The sequence below is a fragment of the Sinocyclocheilus rhinocerous genome, unplaced genomic scaffold, assembly GCF_001515625.1.
Source record: "Sinocyclocheilus rhinocerous isolate Xijiao unplaced genomic scaffold, SAMN03320098_v1.1 scaffold405, whole genome shotgun sequence".
In the NCBI taxonomy this organism is placed as follows: domain Eukaryota; kingdom Metazoa; phylum Chordata; class Actinopteri; order Cypriniformes; family Cyprinidae; genus Sinocyclocheilus; species Sinocyclocheilus rhinocerous.
In genome coordinates this window covers 533,033-552,313 of record NW_015630351.1, presented here as the reverse complement: position 1 = coordinate 552,313, position 19,281 = coordinate 533,033, and the positions used below count along the sequence as shown (strand labels likewise).

The 19,281-nt window shown below is 38.3% G+C and overlaps 1 protein-coding gene across 1 annotated transcript; it reads left to right on the top strand.

Annotated features, from left to right (window-relative positions):
• The first annotated feature begins 1,139 nt into the window (after positions 1–1,139).
• LOC107740208 (protein crumbs homolog 2-like) lies at positions 1,140–18,054 on the top strand. The gene is made up of 13 exons (XM_016552556.1): positions 1,140–1,473; positions 11,575–12,234; positions 12,585–12,780; positions 12,961–13,100; positions 13,184–13,354; positions 13,595–13,708; positions 13,779–14,756; positions 15,027–15,607; positions 15,702–15,867; positions 16,050–16,920; positions 17,218–17,334; positions 17,445–17,571; positions 17,671–18,054. Exons 1-13 carry the CDS (start codon positions 1,404–1,406, stop codon positions 17,890–17,892), a joined length of 4,413 nt encoding a protein of 1,470 aa, XP_016408042.1. The 5' UTR covers positions 1,140–1,403; the 3' UTR covers positions 17,893–18,054.
• Positions 18,055–19,281: the final 1,227 nt, after the last annotated feature.

Sequence of the window (19,281 nt, the reverse complement as noted above, 5' to 3'; positions counted from 1 at the left end):
GTCTTGATTTGTGAAAGAAATGATCAAGCTGGGCTTAGTGTTTTCTAACAAAACAGTCTGAATTACCAACATAGCATTACGGTGGTTAGCGTAGTATGCTTTTCTAACACAAAACCTCACCTGACCCTTCATTGTCTGATGTCCACCTGCTTATTTGCCTCAAGAAAGATGTTGCTAAAAGATCTAGAAAAGAGCAAAGGCAGTTATGCATAAGTTATTAATTATGATAATAAAAAGAAGAAAACAATGTGAAATTGTAGGGTTTAAATATAATCATGTTTTATTTGTAGGTTTCAATATAAATTTAGGAATACAAAACAATGTGAAATTATAGGTTTGAAATACATTTTAAATATAATTATATTTTATTAGTAGGTTTTAATATAATTTTAGGAATAAAAATCTCATACATGAATCAGCAAACTTCATTCAGAAATTGATAGTAAATTAAACAATTAATTTAAAAGAAAAAACAAATTCTACTTTCTTCTACAAATTTTAATTCTACTAGACCTTTCGGCTGCATTTGATACTGTAGACCATAAGATCTTGATTACACACTTAGAACAATGTGTTGGTATTAAGAGTACTGCGTTGGGATGGTTTAGAACCTATTTGTCCGAAATAACTTTCTCAGTTTAGGTATTAGTCAGGCCTCTCTCTCCAGACTGCAGATGGTCCAGAATACGGCAGCTCACTTGCTGACGGGTACACGAAAGCGGGAACACATCACCCCCGTTCTCGCCTCTCTTCACTGGTTACCTGTCCATTTTAGGATTCAGTTTAAGATCTTGGTATTTGTTTTTAAATCTCTTAATGATTTAGCACCTAAATATCTTTCCGACTTGATCAAGCTATATGCTCCGTTAAGAGCACTTAGGTCTGCTGACCATTTGCTTTTAGTTGTCCCACGGGTAAAGTTGAAGAGCAGGGGTGACCGAGCATTTGCAGTGGCGGCCCACAACACCCCCGCCCCCCCCCCCCCCCCACACACACACACACACACACACACACACACACACACACAGGAGTGCTGAAGTCCACTTCTGCTTTTCTGGCCCATCCCCTCTCAAGGGTGATTAGTGTGGTAAGCCGCAGTGGGATTGGGTGAAAGAGTTAGTCTCATTACTGCCTGTACAATGAGCCACTGCTCTTAGCCTGGCTGCTCCGATGCTGGACAGAGGAACTTTACATGAACTACACGACCTGGCGCTTATAGGAATTAAGAGACCAAGGAGAATTTCAACAGAGCAGACTTTCAACTTCAGGATCATGCAGGAACTCAGACGTTTGATGTTCCTCAAGAAGGTTTAATTTGAAGGTTGCTCCACTATGAAGGACTCAAAGAGACATTAAACCTAAAGGACGTCTAGTTTGGTTTGTTTGGATTGTTTCACATCACCATGGAGATCAGGAAAGTGCATCTGAAATGCCCCGGGACAGTTTTACTGACCATGATGATGTTCAAATGGGGTGAGTTTTCTCTCTTTCTCAATACCTACAGAAATCACAGGAAACAAGATGTAATATTTTATAAACATACATTTTCATAAATACATATGTTGAACCACACATGGTTAAATGAAAGAAGGAACTTCTTACGTGCTGAAAAAAAAATGTCTCCCTGTATGGGACACTGATCATTAAAAGCTGTTGAGAATAGATAGAAATAGACAGAATGTAATGTCTTGCTAATATTTGGTTATTTATATGTGTTTTATTCTGAGAAAGGCCCAGTTTTATCATATATGTCTCTGCTAGAGTCAAGAGCAACAGGTTGGATGTTTTGTGTGGCTCTATTGCATCTTTTTTGGCAAATGTTACTGTTTATAATGGGGTAGATGAAAGCAAATGCATGTACTTTTATCCACACTATAAAAACAAAAATATCATAATGCCATATCAAGAGACGAGAATGTAATATAGAAGGAGTGATGGGCTCTTTTGAATTTTACCAGTAAGCAGCCACCTAGCAACCACTCAGAACTCCCTAGCAACCACATAGCAATGCCCTGGCAACCACCCACAACACTCTGGCATCATGGTGGTGAATTATTCATTAAAAAATACATTAAAAAAATAAATAATAATTTTTTGATTTTAAAGGAAAAGCTTTATGTTAATCCCTGAGTGCTCATTTTATTGTTTACAAGATATCATATCTTCTACTCTCTTAAAAATAAAGGTTCTTTATTGGTATCTATGGTTCCATGAAGATTCATGGAACCTTTCCATTCCACAAAAGGTTCTTTATAGTGGAAAAAAGGTTATTTAGATTAATAAAATGGTCTTCACACTTAGAATAAAAAAAATGGTTCTTTTTTGGAACTCTTTACTGAAAGGTTGTTTGAGGAACCAAAATAGATCTGTCTTAAACGTCACATTTTCACAGAGATGCCATAGAAGAACCATATTTGGTTCCTCAAAGATCCTTTCAGTGATCAGTTCTTAAAAAAAAGAACCACATTTTCTTAATGTTAAGAATATTTTAATCATCTAAAAACCCTTTTCCACTATAAAGAACCTTTTGTTGAATGGAAAGTTTCCATAAATGTTCATGTTTCTTCATGGAACCAAAGATGCCAATAAAGAACCTTAATTTTTAAGAGTGTATGGTATCACTGCGGCACTCTTTTTAGCATTAGTGTAGTGTTGTGGTCATTTTCTGTTATCTGGCACTCCCAAAGATGTGCACTGGAGTGTTACTTGCATCCCTCGTCCTGTCTGGAGTGGAAATAACTGGTGCATGGTACAGACGGGAGTATGGGGGAGGTTACTCATCTATTTTCCCTCCTTCCATCCATCCAGTCCGATTCTGCCCCACTCTCAGGCTACTGTCTGAAACAGAAAAACTTTGGGGGGTGGGTTCCATTGTGTCCCGTTGCCATGACACCAGGGCTGAGTCATTTGGACGTTGTGTGCTGGTGGAATCTGCGTTAAGCACTTCTAACGAGCTCTGTTTGCTTTTGCGTCCCGTAGGCTTAACGCTCTTTCATCTGACTGCACGGCCAAGCTGTCTCTGAGTATTTAACTCTATGATGATCATATGTAGGGGATATTTCAGTGGATAGTAACAAAGTTTTCAGTCTAAAGTACTGATGAAGTGTTGTTTGAAGATATAAATAAAAGTAAATAGTGCATGTAAATGTGTGTAAACATTACTGTTAGTGTTCTGATAATGTGTGCAAAAAGTTTTCTATTTACATAACACTTATTTCCACTTTAAATTATTTTTTTACTTTAACCAGAGCAATATTTATTGATTTTTACTGGAACAAAGATTCAGTTAAATGAACCGCATGTTGAAAAAGTGTTAAAATTTTACAGTAATAAAAACTGTACACTGAAACAATTTTCACTTAGAAACTACTCATACATTTCACAAATAATTACAAAGAAAAGGCAAGTAACACAGTCAATTAAGCTGAAATTTTGAAGTAGAAAGACTAAAATAGTATTTTCTTAAAATGTACTCCAACAATTACTCAAATTAATGTTTTATTTACAACTTCAAAAAATTATTTTACAGTGTAGTAACTTGGGTATTTTTTTATTCTTTTTTTTTTTTGTAGGAAAAATTAATTTTTAAAAATTATTTAAAAAAAAAAACATTTAAAGTATTTGTTAAAGAATTGAATAGGTAAGACTTTTTTCCAAATGGAGCTAATTTGATAAACTCTGTGTTCCAGTGAAAGAGACAGCATGCCAATATCGCTCTGCTCAACATTAGTTTTGGTTCTAAGTGTTGGAATGGAAATGGAAGGTTTGCACTTACATTATCACTGCTTAGTCACAACTCACTCACAGATCCTGCTGTCCAGGTCTCAGGTGTGGTGTGGCAATTACAAACACTGCATCTGTAGTGCATTTGCATTGACTAATGGGAGTCAATGGGGAAATTCAACGAGGGGAACAGTGGGTGAAACTGGTCTGATGTTCTGACTGAGCTGATAGTTCATGTCAAATCACGCATGCATATGTGACGTCAGGTGCTTAGGGAAACGAGGGGGATCCTGGAATTCACATGACTTTTTCAATGAAAAGGTCTACAATGGACCCTGCCCCCAACCCTAATCCCAACAAGAACACAGCGAGTTCCCAAATTCATCACAACACAGTCCACTGCACCCCCACAGTCAAGATTCTGCTAATAAAAGTGAACCTATAATAGCTAGGTGTTTGTGTTGATGCTAACATTAACAAATAGCGTCTTTGTGGATCAACCCTTACAAAAAAAACATGGTTTTATTATAGTAAGATTGTAGTAACCTTTTTTTTTTGGGGGGGGGGGTTTATTGATTATGATTTGTATAACCACAGTTTTACTACAAATGCCATGGTTAAACTATGGTTAGTGTATGCATGCGGTTAATTTGTGATTACAGTGGTTTAACTATAATAACCATGTTTTTTTTTGTTTTATTAAAACCTTGGCTAATTTTCATAATGGAACGCTCAAAAAATGCACCATATTTAGAGGGTTAAATTAATGTTTTGGGTAATAGAGTATAATATATATAATAATAAATTATAATATTAATAAGTTCTTTAAGTGGTCTTATACTACCTAGAGGTGTTTGGGTTAAAGCTAACATTGACAAATAATGTCTCTGTGTGGATCAATTCTCAAAACATCACCATATTTAGAGTAGAGGGTTAAATGAACGTTTTGGGTAATAGGGTAAAAAAAATGTATATTATTATTATATAGAAATATGTATATATAATAAGTAAATAATAATACAAAATAAGTAATTAATAATAATACAATAAGCAGGGTTATGCTAACATTGACAAATTATGTTTTTGTGTGAATTAATGCTCAAAAATATGGCATATATTTAGATAGTTAAATTCATGTTTTGGTATAGTAATATATTATAATAAGTAAGTAATAATTAGATTATAAGAATAATATAAAAGTAAATTCTCTGAACAACATTTGTGACATAATTACCACAGAAAATAATTCAGACTAAAAGAAAAAAAAATGTGTAGAATCACTTACCAACCTTGCCAATGTAAAGTTAGATCCAATCTTTTAACATCAATGTCACAACCATGCAAGGACATACAGTAAGTTTACATGGATAAAATCCCACTAGCAGGAATTATATCATGTTACACAACCAGACATTCATCCACCTGTGAAAGAAAAGACAATTTAGACTGCAATTTACCTCAATAAACAGTTCTTTTACGAAGTAAATAGCATCTGTGCTGTAACAAAAATACAAGCTTCACATTTCTGATTTTAAACTCTCCAGACGCTGACGCTGCCACAAATTAGGCTGATAGAACTAGAGTTCAACACTAATATTATGTTTGGTTTTGTGCTGTCAAATCGATTAATCATGATTAATCACACCCAAAATAAAAGTTTGTGTATACATAATATATGTGTGTCTATGTATATATAAATACACGCATACGTGTATATATTTAAGAAATATATGTAATAGATAGATTTATATATAATATAAATCATATATAATTATGAATATAAACACATGTAAATATTTCTTACATTTATACATGTATGCGTGTGTATTTATAGCCAAATATGGTCCTATCTTAACAAACCATCCATCAATGGAAAGCTTATTTATTCATGATGTATAAATCTCAATTATGACTGGTTTTGTGGTCCAGGGTCACATATTATGTGTACACAAACTTTTATTTTATTTTATTTATGATTAATCGATTTGACAGCACTCGTTTTGTTTTTAGATGCATGTGGAAAAATAAAGCTCATGTCCTTCAGCCGGAACTAATGCTAAAATCCTCGTGTTGATGCTCATGTGGCATAACACTCAAAAGCATAACCTATAAAGTCTAAAAGGTTAAAACTGTGTGTCTTAGATTTAGGAGCAGGGGCGAATAAAGCTAATTAGCGCCTGAGTCTAGAGCTAATGACAAAGATTTGCTAAGTCTGAGTTCATGTTGGTGCTAACAGCTATTAATACTCTTATATTCACCATGAGTCAAAACATCACTTATATTTAGTCTGAAAAGTTCAATTCTTAATCTCAGAACTTTCTCAGAATCTCAGAACTTTTAGGTTTACATGGAAGAATTAAGCATGCATACAGACAAAAAAAAACAGCTCTCCTGCATCTGTGAAAATAAACAGATCACAGGTTATCACAAAGTCCTGTCACACATCACACACACGTCCCAGCTGCTGTCTCACTCTCGTTCTCTCTGTTACCCATCCGTTCCCACCCCGATCTCTGGACAGATGCATATTAAGTGAGTGTTATCTCATACAAATCTGACTGGGCCATTAAACCCGTGACAAATTTCACAGCCATTGTAGAGACAGTAGAGCTCTTAACTCCCAAATCTATAAAGTGCGTTACAGGGTTATTATTGTTGAATGAATGGAACTAAAACTACAAATACAACCATAAAAAAATATAAATAAATAAAATCATGGAAGCTCATTTCCGTCACAGAATAAGAAAAAAAAGGTAATTGCAACTTTTTAATCTCACAATTATGGATTTTTTTCCTCACAATTCAAAGTTAATATCTCACAATTTGAAAAAAACTAAACTGAAAAGTCATATAAACTATCATTTAATTCTGGAGGGGGAAATAAATCAAATTCTAACTTTTTCTCACTGAGTTTGGAGTTTAGAGCAATTCTGTCTGTGTGTGTGTCTGTCTGTCTGTGTGTGTGTGTGTGTGTGTGTGTGTGTGTGTGTGTGTTTGGTTTCTACCACAAAATAAAAAAGATAACTAAATTTTTATCTCAAAATTCTGATTTTTTTTTCTTGCAATTGCAAGTTTATATCTCACAATTCTGCATTTATATATCACAATCATACATTATATAATTATATATGAGATATATAAAAAGTCTAAAACGTGTGATAAAAACTAGAAACTAGCTTTTTTATTTTTTTTTATAGTGGAAATGGGCATCCATATAAAATAAACAAACTGAAATAAAATAAAATCATACACAAACACATAATTAAATAAAACAAAATATTAATAAAACTATAGTAGTATTTCAATTCATACTTAACTCTGGTGTGTTGTTGCTGCATATTTTTTTTATTTTCTTTGAAACACACATAGAGATGCGTTTCCCCACCTGACCCCACTAAAACAATCTTTAACCCCTTTAAATTGTAAAACTAATCTGTCACACCCCCTCACAGCAGGAGACACAGACTGGGATGATTGACAGTGATGTAAACAAAAGGGGAGGAGTTTCACTTGATTGACAGCCAGTATCAGTGCTCTAGCTCTTAGAACAGAAACTGCATGGCTAACATTCTTTCAGTGGTCTTGCAAAGATAACCTTAAACACTGACACACAAGTAGTAAGACATAGCGCTCGAGACAGATGTCAGCCGCGGGATGCCAGAGACTCTCAGATCTCTGTGAAACCTCAGTGTTAAAGTCTGGCTAATCAGATCCACTACAGCCTGTCTCCACCTGGAGCCTAAACGCATCACATTTGGTTGCTGTCCACATTCCAGCAGGATCACAGTTAAGAGAGTACAAATATGTGTAAAAATGGGACATGACCAGATGAAAAGGTGACAAGCTGCTATTGTTGGCAGTCTGATATAGTATAGTAGCTGCAATGTAGTGGATATTATTTATAAAATATATTCAAAACGTTTCGGGGTTATACTCACCAAGGCTGTGTGTCATTGATTGAAAACAGTAATGTTGTGAAATATTATTTCAAATTAAAATAACTGACTTGTATTTTAATATATTTTGAAATTTAATTTATTCCTTTGATTGAAACCCCAGATTTTCAGCATCATTACTCTAGTCTTCAGTGCCACTTTTGATCAATTGAATTCATCCATGCTGAATAAAAGTAATGATAAAAAATTATAATGGTTAATCTATTGTTTTGTTTTTTCGTTGTTATATTTTTAATATACAATTGCATATATAGTTTCTATTAAAATAACTAGCAGCCTTGCAGTTTCTATATCTAACTCATGAAAAATAGTCACTCTCTGTAATCTCTTTAAAACAAAGTGGCAGAGAACTGTATCCTAAGGTAACAAAAGCTGGCTTAGTAGTGTAGACTAACCTAAAGCTGTCCTGTTGTACACACACCACTCTGAGAGGATTACGGTCAGCTCAGTACATGAAGACACTGACCTACTCGTCTCTGATGGTACGCACATCTAATGGACTTTAAATAGTCTTTTCACTGGCTGCACAAGACAGAAAGAGTAAAACATTCAGCCTGAAATTAATGTTGATGATATCCAAAGTGTGCAGAAATACTCTGAATTAAAGGTTGAGTCAGTGAGAGTGTTCAAGCACACGTGTTTGTGTGAGAGTACATAAGCTAAATGAGGTACAGACATTGTAATCCACTTTAATTTTCTGTAAACAGGCCACACGATATACAGGTTAACAGAGGACAGAGCAGAAAGCAGATATTCAGTGTCCTTCAGTTACAGGAAGGAGAGAGTTTGAGGGAGATAAAGTAAAAAAAAGTAAATTCATGTATGTGTGCCGTCAATGGACTTGACGCTTGTGACTGACATCATTATGTGTCATCTGGCTCAGTGATGGTTCATGTCTATGACAGCGTGAGCTGGGAAATCTTCTTTACTTATCAGACTATACTGACAAGAAAAGACATCGGCGTTGAGATCCAAGACAGAAAATAAATGGAAAGGAGGAAAGAGAGGAGGTGGATCTGGGGTCACAGAGGTCAGCATCTATTCGTCTCAGGGCCAAATTAGCTTAGAAGTAACTATGGAAACTGAGACCCACTCAGTGGACACTTGCTGGGTCACTCTGTGTGGAGCTCGTTTTCCTGAACTGGGGGTGGGGAATGAATGATTGTGTGGGTGTCAGACATATCTGCATCCTACACAGTTTACAGACACATACTAAAATCAAAGTATTTTTAAAACTAATTTTGAGGTTTTGGTAAAGATTATTTTTTAGACACTTCAAATTCAGTTTTCTTGCATGAATACGAGAAAATGATGTGCTTATGGGATGGAAGAAGCAATTACTCATCATAACTTCCTCTTGTCTGCATGTTTGTTTTGTTTGCTTTAAGATCACTGTGTAAGTCACATGTCCATTCTAAGATCAATGTGAGTGCTTTCACACTAGCTTACATCAGTGTGTAAGCTCTCAGTTGTGTTGTGTAAGAACAGTCTGTGTTCTGAGACTGATAAGATGTTTCTGTTCTAAAAGTAACACTTCCATGCTGATTAAAGTGTCTGGGCAAACACATTGGATCCAAAAGTCTGAAACTGAAAATCCGGTATTCAAAATCTAATTTAAACCTGGAAAAAACAATGATTTAGGAACATTATGATGAAAAAGAAATACGAAATAGTCAATTTACACTAATATTGGTGCATGTTGATATACAAAAAAAGAGAGAGAAAGAGAGAAATATGGATATTTGTCAACTCTCATGTTTAACAAAAACAAATATTAAATTGGAAAATTTAGGAAATAAGACTACCGGGGAAATGCAATAATCAGTTAAGTTGGCATTTCTCTACACCTCAAATAAATGCTTTTTTTAAGTCTTGTTTCTAAGCAACCACCAAGAACACATTATAGCAACTACCTATTATACCTATGCAACCAGTTAAAAATGTAATCATATTTTTTTTTTATGATGGCTTTTGGTAAAGTCTGAGACAAAGGTGAAATAATCAATACATAAAAGGCATTTGAAAATTAACTAAATAAATTATGATGGCATGGAAAATGGTTTCCAGTTTTAATGTGACCTTCATATAACAGAAAAAAAATAAGAATCAAGTTTTATCCTTATGGGAACATTTGGTTCTCACAAACATAACAAAAGCTGACACACACACATACATTCCTGAACTACATTCATCCCTTCGCCGCTGTTCCATTCCTGCTACACTGCCTTAGCCTGCTACACACTCAACATGCACACAGACAGATACACACACACAACACCTCATTCCTTTTGCCCATTCATTAATATCTTCCGCCTGAATGAATATTTGGGATGAAGGTCATCAAAGCGACATTGAGGGGGCCAGGGCAGCAAAATGGTTGAGAGAAGGTGGGGGAGTGGAGTTTAGGGGGACAAGGGGCCCCACAAGGGTTAAGGATGGGAGGGCCACATTAATGGATCCAAGTTGGACATGCGGTGGGGGTTGAGGGTCGAGGTCATGCAGATAACAGGAATTTGGAATGACTCAAAGAGCGCTCATGCGATTGGCTGATTTGTATGGGAAAATCCCTGTGAATGCTCTGTACCACTCTCTGCTCTCAAAAACGCACACTCATATGCGCAAACAAAATATGCGTTTTGCAATACTCAAAAAAAGACAAGGTCACAATTTACAGGGGATCTCTCAAATTCAATCTTTTAGTTCAAGGTCTAAAGTACATTTATAAAGAATTGTTATGACTGAGAAAGGTAAAAAAAAAAATGCTGAACCTCACAAATGATTATCAACCTCACAGATGGGCTTCGTATTTGTAATGCTGACTCTGAAGAGATTCTCTCTCTTTATTCCTCAGGCTCAGTCATTCTTACCCAGGATTAAGGTTTGGGATCAACAGCTTGTTATTAACTGATGTCAGTGTTACCTTTGTCTCGGATGTCTCTGTCTGTTTTCCGTTTTGCTATCATAGTAATATATTACAACAGAATCTTTAAATTATTATGAAGAAAACGAGTAGTGTGCAGAACTCACCACTCACATGTTAGAGTGCTGCAATGTGGTTGACGAGTTGTTTTTAGTAGTTTGCAAAGTGGTTGTAGATGGTTCGCTCGGGCAGAGATGTACGTATTTTTGGCATAAACAAGGATTTTAATGAAAAATAATAAATTGTTTTATGTTACATTCAATCATGTGTTCATATTTACGGTCATATTCTTCAAAGAAATGTTTGCAAAAAAATTGCTAAAGTTTGGTAACATTAAACCATTAATGTTAAACCATTACTAACCCAAACCACCATAGATGTTGAGGGGGACAAGTATAATTAGAAATCTCAAAACTTGTTTGTCAAATATGGCCATTTTGAGAGAGAGATGAAAGCTGCATGTGTAAATTCCATGCATCTCTCTCTACAATGAGTGTGTTTACTTCAAAAACAGCGATTTTATCCTCTTGTTGCTGGAAAATATAATGTAGCAATTCAGTATTGAAGCTATTTTATTAATTACAGTCACGGGACAGCGGTGACAAGTTTCTTTGCTCCTAGATGTTTGTGTATGCGCTGCGTGATCTCCAGTATGTATGTGTGTGTGTGAGAATGAAAGCAGCGCATTAATATAGAACAGTAATTAAGTGGTTCTAATGCACACGGTATTCAGACAGACCATGGTGTGTGTGTGTGTGTGTGTGTATTGTAGGAGCTAGTGACGGCGTGATGATGTGTAACAGTGTAATAGTGGTGTCCCATTTCTTAGGGGAACTTTTTCACCCCTACCCCTTGACACTCTGTTTCAAGGGCCAAGGGGAAGGGGTAGACGTAGGGGTAGGTGAAGGGCTATAAACTAGAACTGGGATTGTGCCTAAGAGGTGCAACATTTAAATCCTGTCTCTCTTTCACCAGGTATATTCTGTTCTGGGTCATCTGACATGTGTGCATCTTCACCCTGCCAAAATGGGGCGACGTGTGTGGATACAATGGATGACTATGTGTGTTTGTGTTCACGGGAAGGAGTGCAGTACATGGGGAGGGACTGCAATGAGCTGTACAATGCTTGTGTGTTTGCTGAATGCGAAGGGTGTGTGACTGAACCTGGCACGGAGCACTACACCTGCCCAGAGGACATCAACGAGTGTGAAAGTGGGCCATGTGTATGGGCCCTCTCTGAGTGTGTAGATGAGCTGAATGGCTACAAATGCCTGTGCCCACCTGGTTTCGGAGGAGAGGACTGCAGTCGTCGCATCATAGACTGTGTTGATGAACCCTGCCTCAACAATGGCACCTGTAGACGGATAGTGGACGGATTTGAATGCACCTGTTCAGAAGATTTCCGTGGTGAGACCTGTGAGGAGAACGTGGATGAGTGTGAATCAAATCCTTGTCAGAACGGTGCAATCTGTGTGGATGGGACCAACAAGTATCACTGCTTCTGTGTACCTGGATACCAAGGACACAACTGTGAGATTGACATAAACGAGTGTGCATCACGACCTTGTTGGAACAATGGAACTTGTATTAATGGAAAAGACCAGTACCTGTGTGAATGTCTGCTGGGATATACAGGTAATCTGTGTGGGTGTGTGGACTTCTCATTATCTTGTTTGAAACATTTATTTTCACCATCTTTTGGTATTATTGCACCATGGTATTGTTAACAGTCTAAAGCAGGTATGCTCAATCATGCTCCTGACAGGCCAAGGTTCTGCAAAGTATAGCTCCAACATACCTACCTGGAAGTTTCTAGTAATCCTAAACTCCTCGATTGGCTGGTTCAAGTGTGTTTAATTAGGGTTGGAAGCAAACTCTACAGGATTATGGCCCTCCAGAAGCAGGATTGGGCATTCCTGGTTTACATGGATGTTCACACTGACAACAATTGGCATATCATTGTATTGTGTTCTAAATCTCTGTAGGAGTAAACTGTGAGATGGAGATCGATGAATGCGAGTCAAATCCATGCCAAAATGAAGCCACCTGTCATGACCTAGTAGGGCTATACACCTGTGATTGTGTGCAGGGGTTTGAAGGTTCAGACTGTGAAATTAATATCAATGAATGTGAGAGTGATCCATGTCAGAATGGAGGAATCTGCTACGACCTCATCGATAGGTAAAGGAAATCAGGAATTATGGGAATGCCTGAAGTTACCTATTAGTCAGTCTCTTCCTGTCTAAGTGGTTGGTTATTGGCCAGAAAAAGCCACAATGCAGACCTGATTTTATGTTGATAGTTAAATGTTTAAGACTATGTGTGTACTGACTGTCTGATTTGGGGTGCGTTTGTATGCAGTTATGAGTGTGAATGTGAAGGCACTGGGTTTATGGGAGACCACTGTGAGGAGGATATTCTGGAGTGTGCATCACATCCTTGCCAACATGGAGCAACTTGTCTAGAAGGCATTAACCACTACAACTGTACCTGTTGGCCAGGTAGCTCTCCTTCATGCAAAAATTACACTCAAGTCTTTAATCTAACTTTGCAACAATCTTAAATGATGTTGATGTGTGAATAGGATTTGAAGGAGAAAACTGTGAGGTGGATATAGATGAATGTGCTGATACTCCCTGTGAGAACGACGGAGAATGTTTTGAGAAGTCAAAACCAGAACACTGGGACACAGACTGGGAGTTCACCTATGCCACAGCTGCAGGTTACGTCTGTCAGTGCCAACCAGGATACACAGGTACTGGCAACATAACACCACAGATGTAAATGTAAAACAGTACAGTAAATCAATACAGACAAGGCAACAATACAACAGCTTTCATTTTAAGAACTTGTTCCAGAGTTGAGTCTAACTATTTTGTCACCCAATACATGATTGAACGGGTGGTCAAGGTTACTCAAGTATCGATGCAATGTTTTATGTAGAAAAAGAGCTTTGTCATGCTGTTTATTTGTTTTGTTTATTTGTTCTCCCCAGGAGAGAACTGTTCGGTGAACATAAACGAGTGTGTATCTGAGCCGTGTCACAATGGAGGAAGCTGTAAAGATCTTGTAAACGGATATATGTGTATATGCCCAGAGGGGTTTGCAGGTTAGTGTTTGCATATGGGAAAGTGTTTGCATATGTATGTTTGTATTGTTAACTTTATGTCTTTTTTCAGGTGTGGAGTGTGAGGTTGATATAGATGAGTGTGAGAGCGCCCCCTGCCTTAATGGAGGTGTATGTGAAGATGGAGTGGCTGAATATAAGTGCCACTGTGCAGAAGCTGAGGAAGGTCTCCTGCCATGGGGGGGACCCCAATGCACTGTGCTACTCCGTGGTTGCATTAAACATGCATGCCGAAATGGCGCCACCTGCTTGCCATGGTTGGATGGAGAGACACACAAACATACTTGTCTTTGTCCACCTGGATTCTATGATGACGTATGTTCAGCACCAACCACATTTTCCTTCTCCTCACCAAAGTTCTTTCTTATTGAAGTTCCGTCACTCAAGCGCATAAGGAGAGACATAGAAGAACATGAACACCCCCTGGGGGTCCGCCTGCGCTTCCGCACCACACTGCCTGATATGCTCCTGTTCTTTCGTGGCAATGCTGATTTCTTCCTCTCCCTGGAGATTGTTGGGGGTGAGCTGCATGCCAAGGCAATATCAAAGGAGGGCGGGTCACTGGAGGCACAATTACCAAGGCTTGTAAGTGACGGAGATTGGCATGAGGCAGTGGTGAATATTGATGGATGGGATCAGGATATCAGACTTGTGCTGCAAGTTAATGGTCCAGCCTGTGACAATCAAGCATGCAGAGTTGAATACAAGCTACCAGATGGTCAAGAAATGTTCTTGCACCATGATAGCCTCACAAAGTTATATGTGGGTGGAGTACCAGAGGAGTACATGGATCTAACCTTAAGTGACAATGGCTTTTTGGGTTGTATGGAGGACCTACAGGTGGATGGCCATCATGTACTGCCGCATGATCTGGAAGATGAGGAGGCAAGCATAGAGTTGGGCTGTATAAAGACGGAATGGTGTGGGGTGGACCCAAATCCCTGCTCTCAACAAGGGCACTGTGTCGACCTCTGGACAGACTACCGCTGTGACTGTTATAGACCTCACTATGGATGTGACTGCAGTCAAGGTATGCATACACATATGCTCATACACTCAAACATTGATCTTGTGGTAATGTACAGAGCTGGGGAATTAAACTCTAGTACTGGAGGGCAACTTTTTTTGCTAAGTTTAGCGCTAACCTTTTTCAAACACGCCTGAACAAACTAATCAAGATTAGGACAACATCTCTGGAGAACAGAGGCCCTCCAGGACTGGACTTGTGGTGTAGGGGATCTTATATAAGAATTAATAAAACATTGCTTGACTTTTTTCTCTATTTCTCTTTCTTCCACAGATTTCTCTTTTTGGACATTCAGTCATGAGGACTCTACAAGCTTTCTTGCATTTGAACTGCTGTCTGATTTTGGCAAGAACTTTAGTGTGTCATTCTTCCTACGATCTCTTAAATCAAGTGGATTATTATTTCAGCTACATAGGGCAGGGCTTCAGGGGACAGAGGATGATGATCCTTATTTTACCATGTATCTGGAAATGGGACGAGTACATGTGACCTCTGTGGTGGGGTCACCCATCTTATCATCACCAGTGTTTGTCTGTAATGGAGAAAAGCAAATGCTTCAGATGGATGTACAGGAGGGTCAGGTGTTCTTTAGCCATGGTGGATTGCGCTACGGGCTTGGCTCTCTGTCTGACTTGGAAGTTCTAGAGGGAGACCTGGTGTATGTTGGTGGGGTTCCAGGTGAAGAGGGTTCAGCTGATTGGGGGGGTCATTTTAAGGGCTGCCTGCAGGACCTGAGACTAGACGACGAGCATCTGAATGTGGAAGTCTGGAACAGTACCCTCAGTGAGACTGTATATATCTCCAGTCATGCAGAGAACGTGCTTCCTGGATGCATGAGTGATGACACATGCAAGGTATGTAGAAACATGTGTAGCTTTTATTCCACTTGATCTGTTTAAATGGATAATTACTGTTGGATAGAGCTGATATTGTTTGGTTGATTTGCAGGTGGAGCCTTGCTTAAATGGTGGAGAGTGCACAGTAACATGGAATGACTTTACTTGTTCTTGTTCTCGGGATTTCACCGGAAAGACATGTGAAACTCGGGTTTGGTGCGTCAGCGACCCGTGTCTAAATGGTGGACGCTGCGTGGATCTGTTGGATGGTTTTGAGTGTATGCTTATCTTAAACATCCAGTTTATATTTGGCATTTTCCTGAAGATCCTGTTAGCAAAACAATTCATTCAGAAATATTATGTATTGATAATCAAGTCATAAAAATTATGTGTAAAATTTGTAAAAATTAGTAAAACATAGTAAATATAATTTGTAATTAAACATTTTTTGTCTTATTAGGCATTGCTAATGCGACCTTTGACAACACACCCTTACACTACAGTGCTAAGGGATCTCTAGTTTACCCGGTGACCAATGTGACCATGGAGCTCCGTACAAGGCAGGAAAATGCTGTGTTACTTCATGCATGGAAAGAAGCGGAGCTTTTACTGATTGGTCTAGTGGATTCAGCCATTCATGTGGAGCTTCAAACCGAGAACAGCGTGGAACCAGTTATATTCTCTGGACAGAGACACATTGCAGATGGAAACTGGCATCACCTGATGGTTGCCATGGCCAATCCAGAACGTGATGCATCGCAGTGGTTCATTCTGGTGGATGGCATCATTGATGGGAGCAGTGCCCCAGAACTTGCTGGTAGTTTAAGTTTTCTTAAAGACTTGTCAAGTGAAGTCGCACTAGCAGAGACGTACACAGGATGTCTAGGTGCTGTCAGAGTGGGTGAGGTGTACCTTCCATTTGTAGACCATACCAAATCACCCCAAACATCACAGTTTTGGCGACGACAAGATGAGCGTGTGCGCATAGGCTGCATTGGGGCTCCAGTGTGCCTCTCTCATCCCTGCAGACGTGGTGGTACTTGTGTGGATCTTTTCAATACGTTTGGCTGCCAGTGCCCACCTGGCTGGGAAGGGATCACCTGCGAGAAAGAAACAGATGAGTGTGTCTCAGGACCCTGTCTTCATGGCAAGTGCAAAGACAAGTTTAATGGGTTTGACTGCTTGTGTCACCCAGGATATGCTGGACCTACATGTTCAGAAAACATAGACGGCTGCAAAGGATTGAAGTGCAAGAATGGGGGAACCTGTGTAGATGGAGTTAATGACTTCACCTGTATCTGTCCACCCAAGTACAGCGGAACACGTTGTCAGTGAGTTCCTACAGATCACACATACTGATGCCTAGACTTGACTCAGTGTAACTTACAGTACATATGCCTTCCAACAGAGAACAGGGGTTATAATGTGGCCTTCAGAGAGACAACTGCAAACCTGGTTGCAATTGTAAATGCTAATGAACACCAATTTAAAAATATCAAATAATTCACTATTCATTTTTTCAAATCTCCCACTTTGTTTTACATTACAGTTATTTCTTGTTACCTGAGTTTGAATGAACCAGTGAGCCTGAAGTTTATACATTTTTTGTTTGTGTTCTTGTTCATCAGGTATAACTACCCTCCTCTTAAGTGTGAACTAGATGTTGAATGTGAAAATTATGGCATTTGTCATGACACTCAATGGGGGGCAAACTGCACCTGCCCTCCAGGATTCACAGGAGACAGGTAGAATTAACTCTTACATCACTGTCCATTAGAAATAAATTGAATATACAAATATATTGATATAGACGACTAAGTGCATATGTGTTTTGAGTACATGTTTAATTCCACAGATGTGAGAGAGAAGTTGATGAGTGTGCATCTAGCCCATGTCTAAACGGTGGATCATGTCTGGATCGGCTGAACAGTTTTCAGTGTTTGTGTCCAGCAGGATTCAGTGGCCAGTTCTGTGAAACAAATGTAAGAAAACACTACATAATAAGCATGCAAATTAGTTCCGTAGTGTTAAGTGTTATTTTTATACCTGCCAACAATAACGATTTGAATCTCTGTCTGCAGAAACAGGCTCAGCAAGAACATATACCATGGTTGGCCATTGCGGTTCCACTGGCATGTGGCTGTATCCTCTTGGTGGCCATTGGACTCATTTTTATGTTGATGACAGCACGCAGGAAACGGCAATCAGAAGGAACTTATTCCCCAAGCCATCAGGAGATTGCTGGTGCACGCCTGGAGATGGATAGCATGCTGAAAGTACCACCCGAAGAGCGTCTAATTTGAATACACAAACAGATGTAGATAGAGGGGCTCTAATATTGTCTGTGTGACTCTATGGAACTACACTGGACCTTTCCAAGGCCTTGTGGTATTGCAGAGCCACAGTCAGAAGCAAGTGCTACATCAAATAAGCAACCTGAAGATGTACTGTACGAGTGAGAGAGGGAAAATGAAAATGGGAAACATGAAGGCATTCAAAATGGTTGACCTTTTGTGGAGACCTAAAACTTTAACCAGCAACTCTCTCAAGTCTAGTTGAACTTGAACTTGGTGATTCTTTACCTCATGGCATTGTATGCCTGAACGGCTTTGACTGCAAAGAGACGGAAATAAGAGTTTACATTCTCCCCAGAGCATTTAAAATCTTTAACCAATCCCTCTCAAAAATAAGCACTAAAAATAGTGCTAAGGAGTAAGCAACATTTAAAAAAAAAAAAATTTTCACAGCATTTGAATGTACAAGGTACTGTATAATGTCTTTAGCAAGACTGTTAACTAGCTACTATTCCTGCTGTAGGCTACACTGGATTTGATCATCAACACTGAGGAATGTGGCTTCATATTCATGCAAATGTGAACAATTGGCCACATTAGCATTTACAATACAAGGGTGGGAACCAACCAAAACTAGTTACCCTTTTAAAGTAGCCTAATGCATTGCTGTTTTGCATGAATTATTGTTGTGTTCACATTGTGTCAGAATTACCCTAATTATGCATTTCCGAATACTAAAAGCCATTCACGTCAATGCACATTTACAAGTTATGATAAATTACAAAAAAAAAGACTACAAGTAATGCTACTTGGGTAGCAATCTCAGCACATCTTTGTCTATAATGCCATTTTTATGTTAGCCAATAACCTGCACTTCTGTTCTAATATTCCATATATGACACAGCAAGAAGTGATTTAATATAGTGATTACATGTTTTGCTATCATAGACAGCAAAGCTGCACAGCTATTTAGCTGTTATGGGTGAAGTCACAAGACAAATAGCTTTTAGCGGAATCTGAGCAAAATTGTCATCAAGGAATTACGGTAATTAAAAAAAAAATGTCAACGCAATAATTTTTTATTCTGTTTGAGACGGTTATTGGAAAAAACTGTGAACATGTTACTGTTTGACAATCACCGGACTTGACATTTTTTAGTAATGTACGTTCATACTACTAAAGATATAAATAAACACCACCACCATTTGTACACACTTACCTCTGCATACACATGTAAATATGACCACATTGAGCGGTGAAATAAAATTCTGCCTGTGTATGAAGATGAAACAAGAGAGATCAGAGATAAGATCAAATCCTTTCTGATATCTAAATACTGTAAAATCTGAGCGATTGCAAGTGGTGTTAATTTTACAGGTTGTGTATATTTTGTAAATT

Excerpts from the sequence above, each read along its gene's own strand:
- LOC107740208 (XM_016552556.1), top strand. The coding sequence starts at position 1,404 with ATGGAGATCAGGAAAGTGCATCTGAAATGCCCCGGGACAGTTTTACTG. Across the intron at positions 13,709-13,778 it reads ATGCCCAGAGGGGTTTGCAG|GTGTGGAGTGTGAGGTTGAT; the intron begins GTTAGTGTTTGC and ends GTCTTTTTTCAG. Across the intron at positions 17,335-17,444 it reads CCAGGATTCACAGGAGACAG|ATGTGAGAGAGAAGTTGATG; the intron begins GTAGAATTAACT and ends TTAATTCCACAG.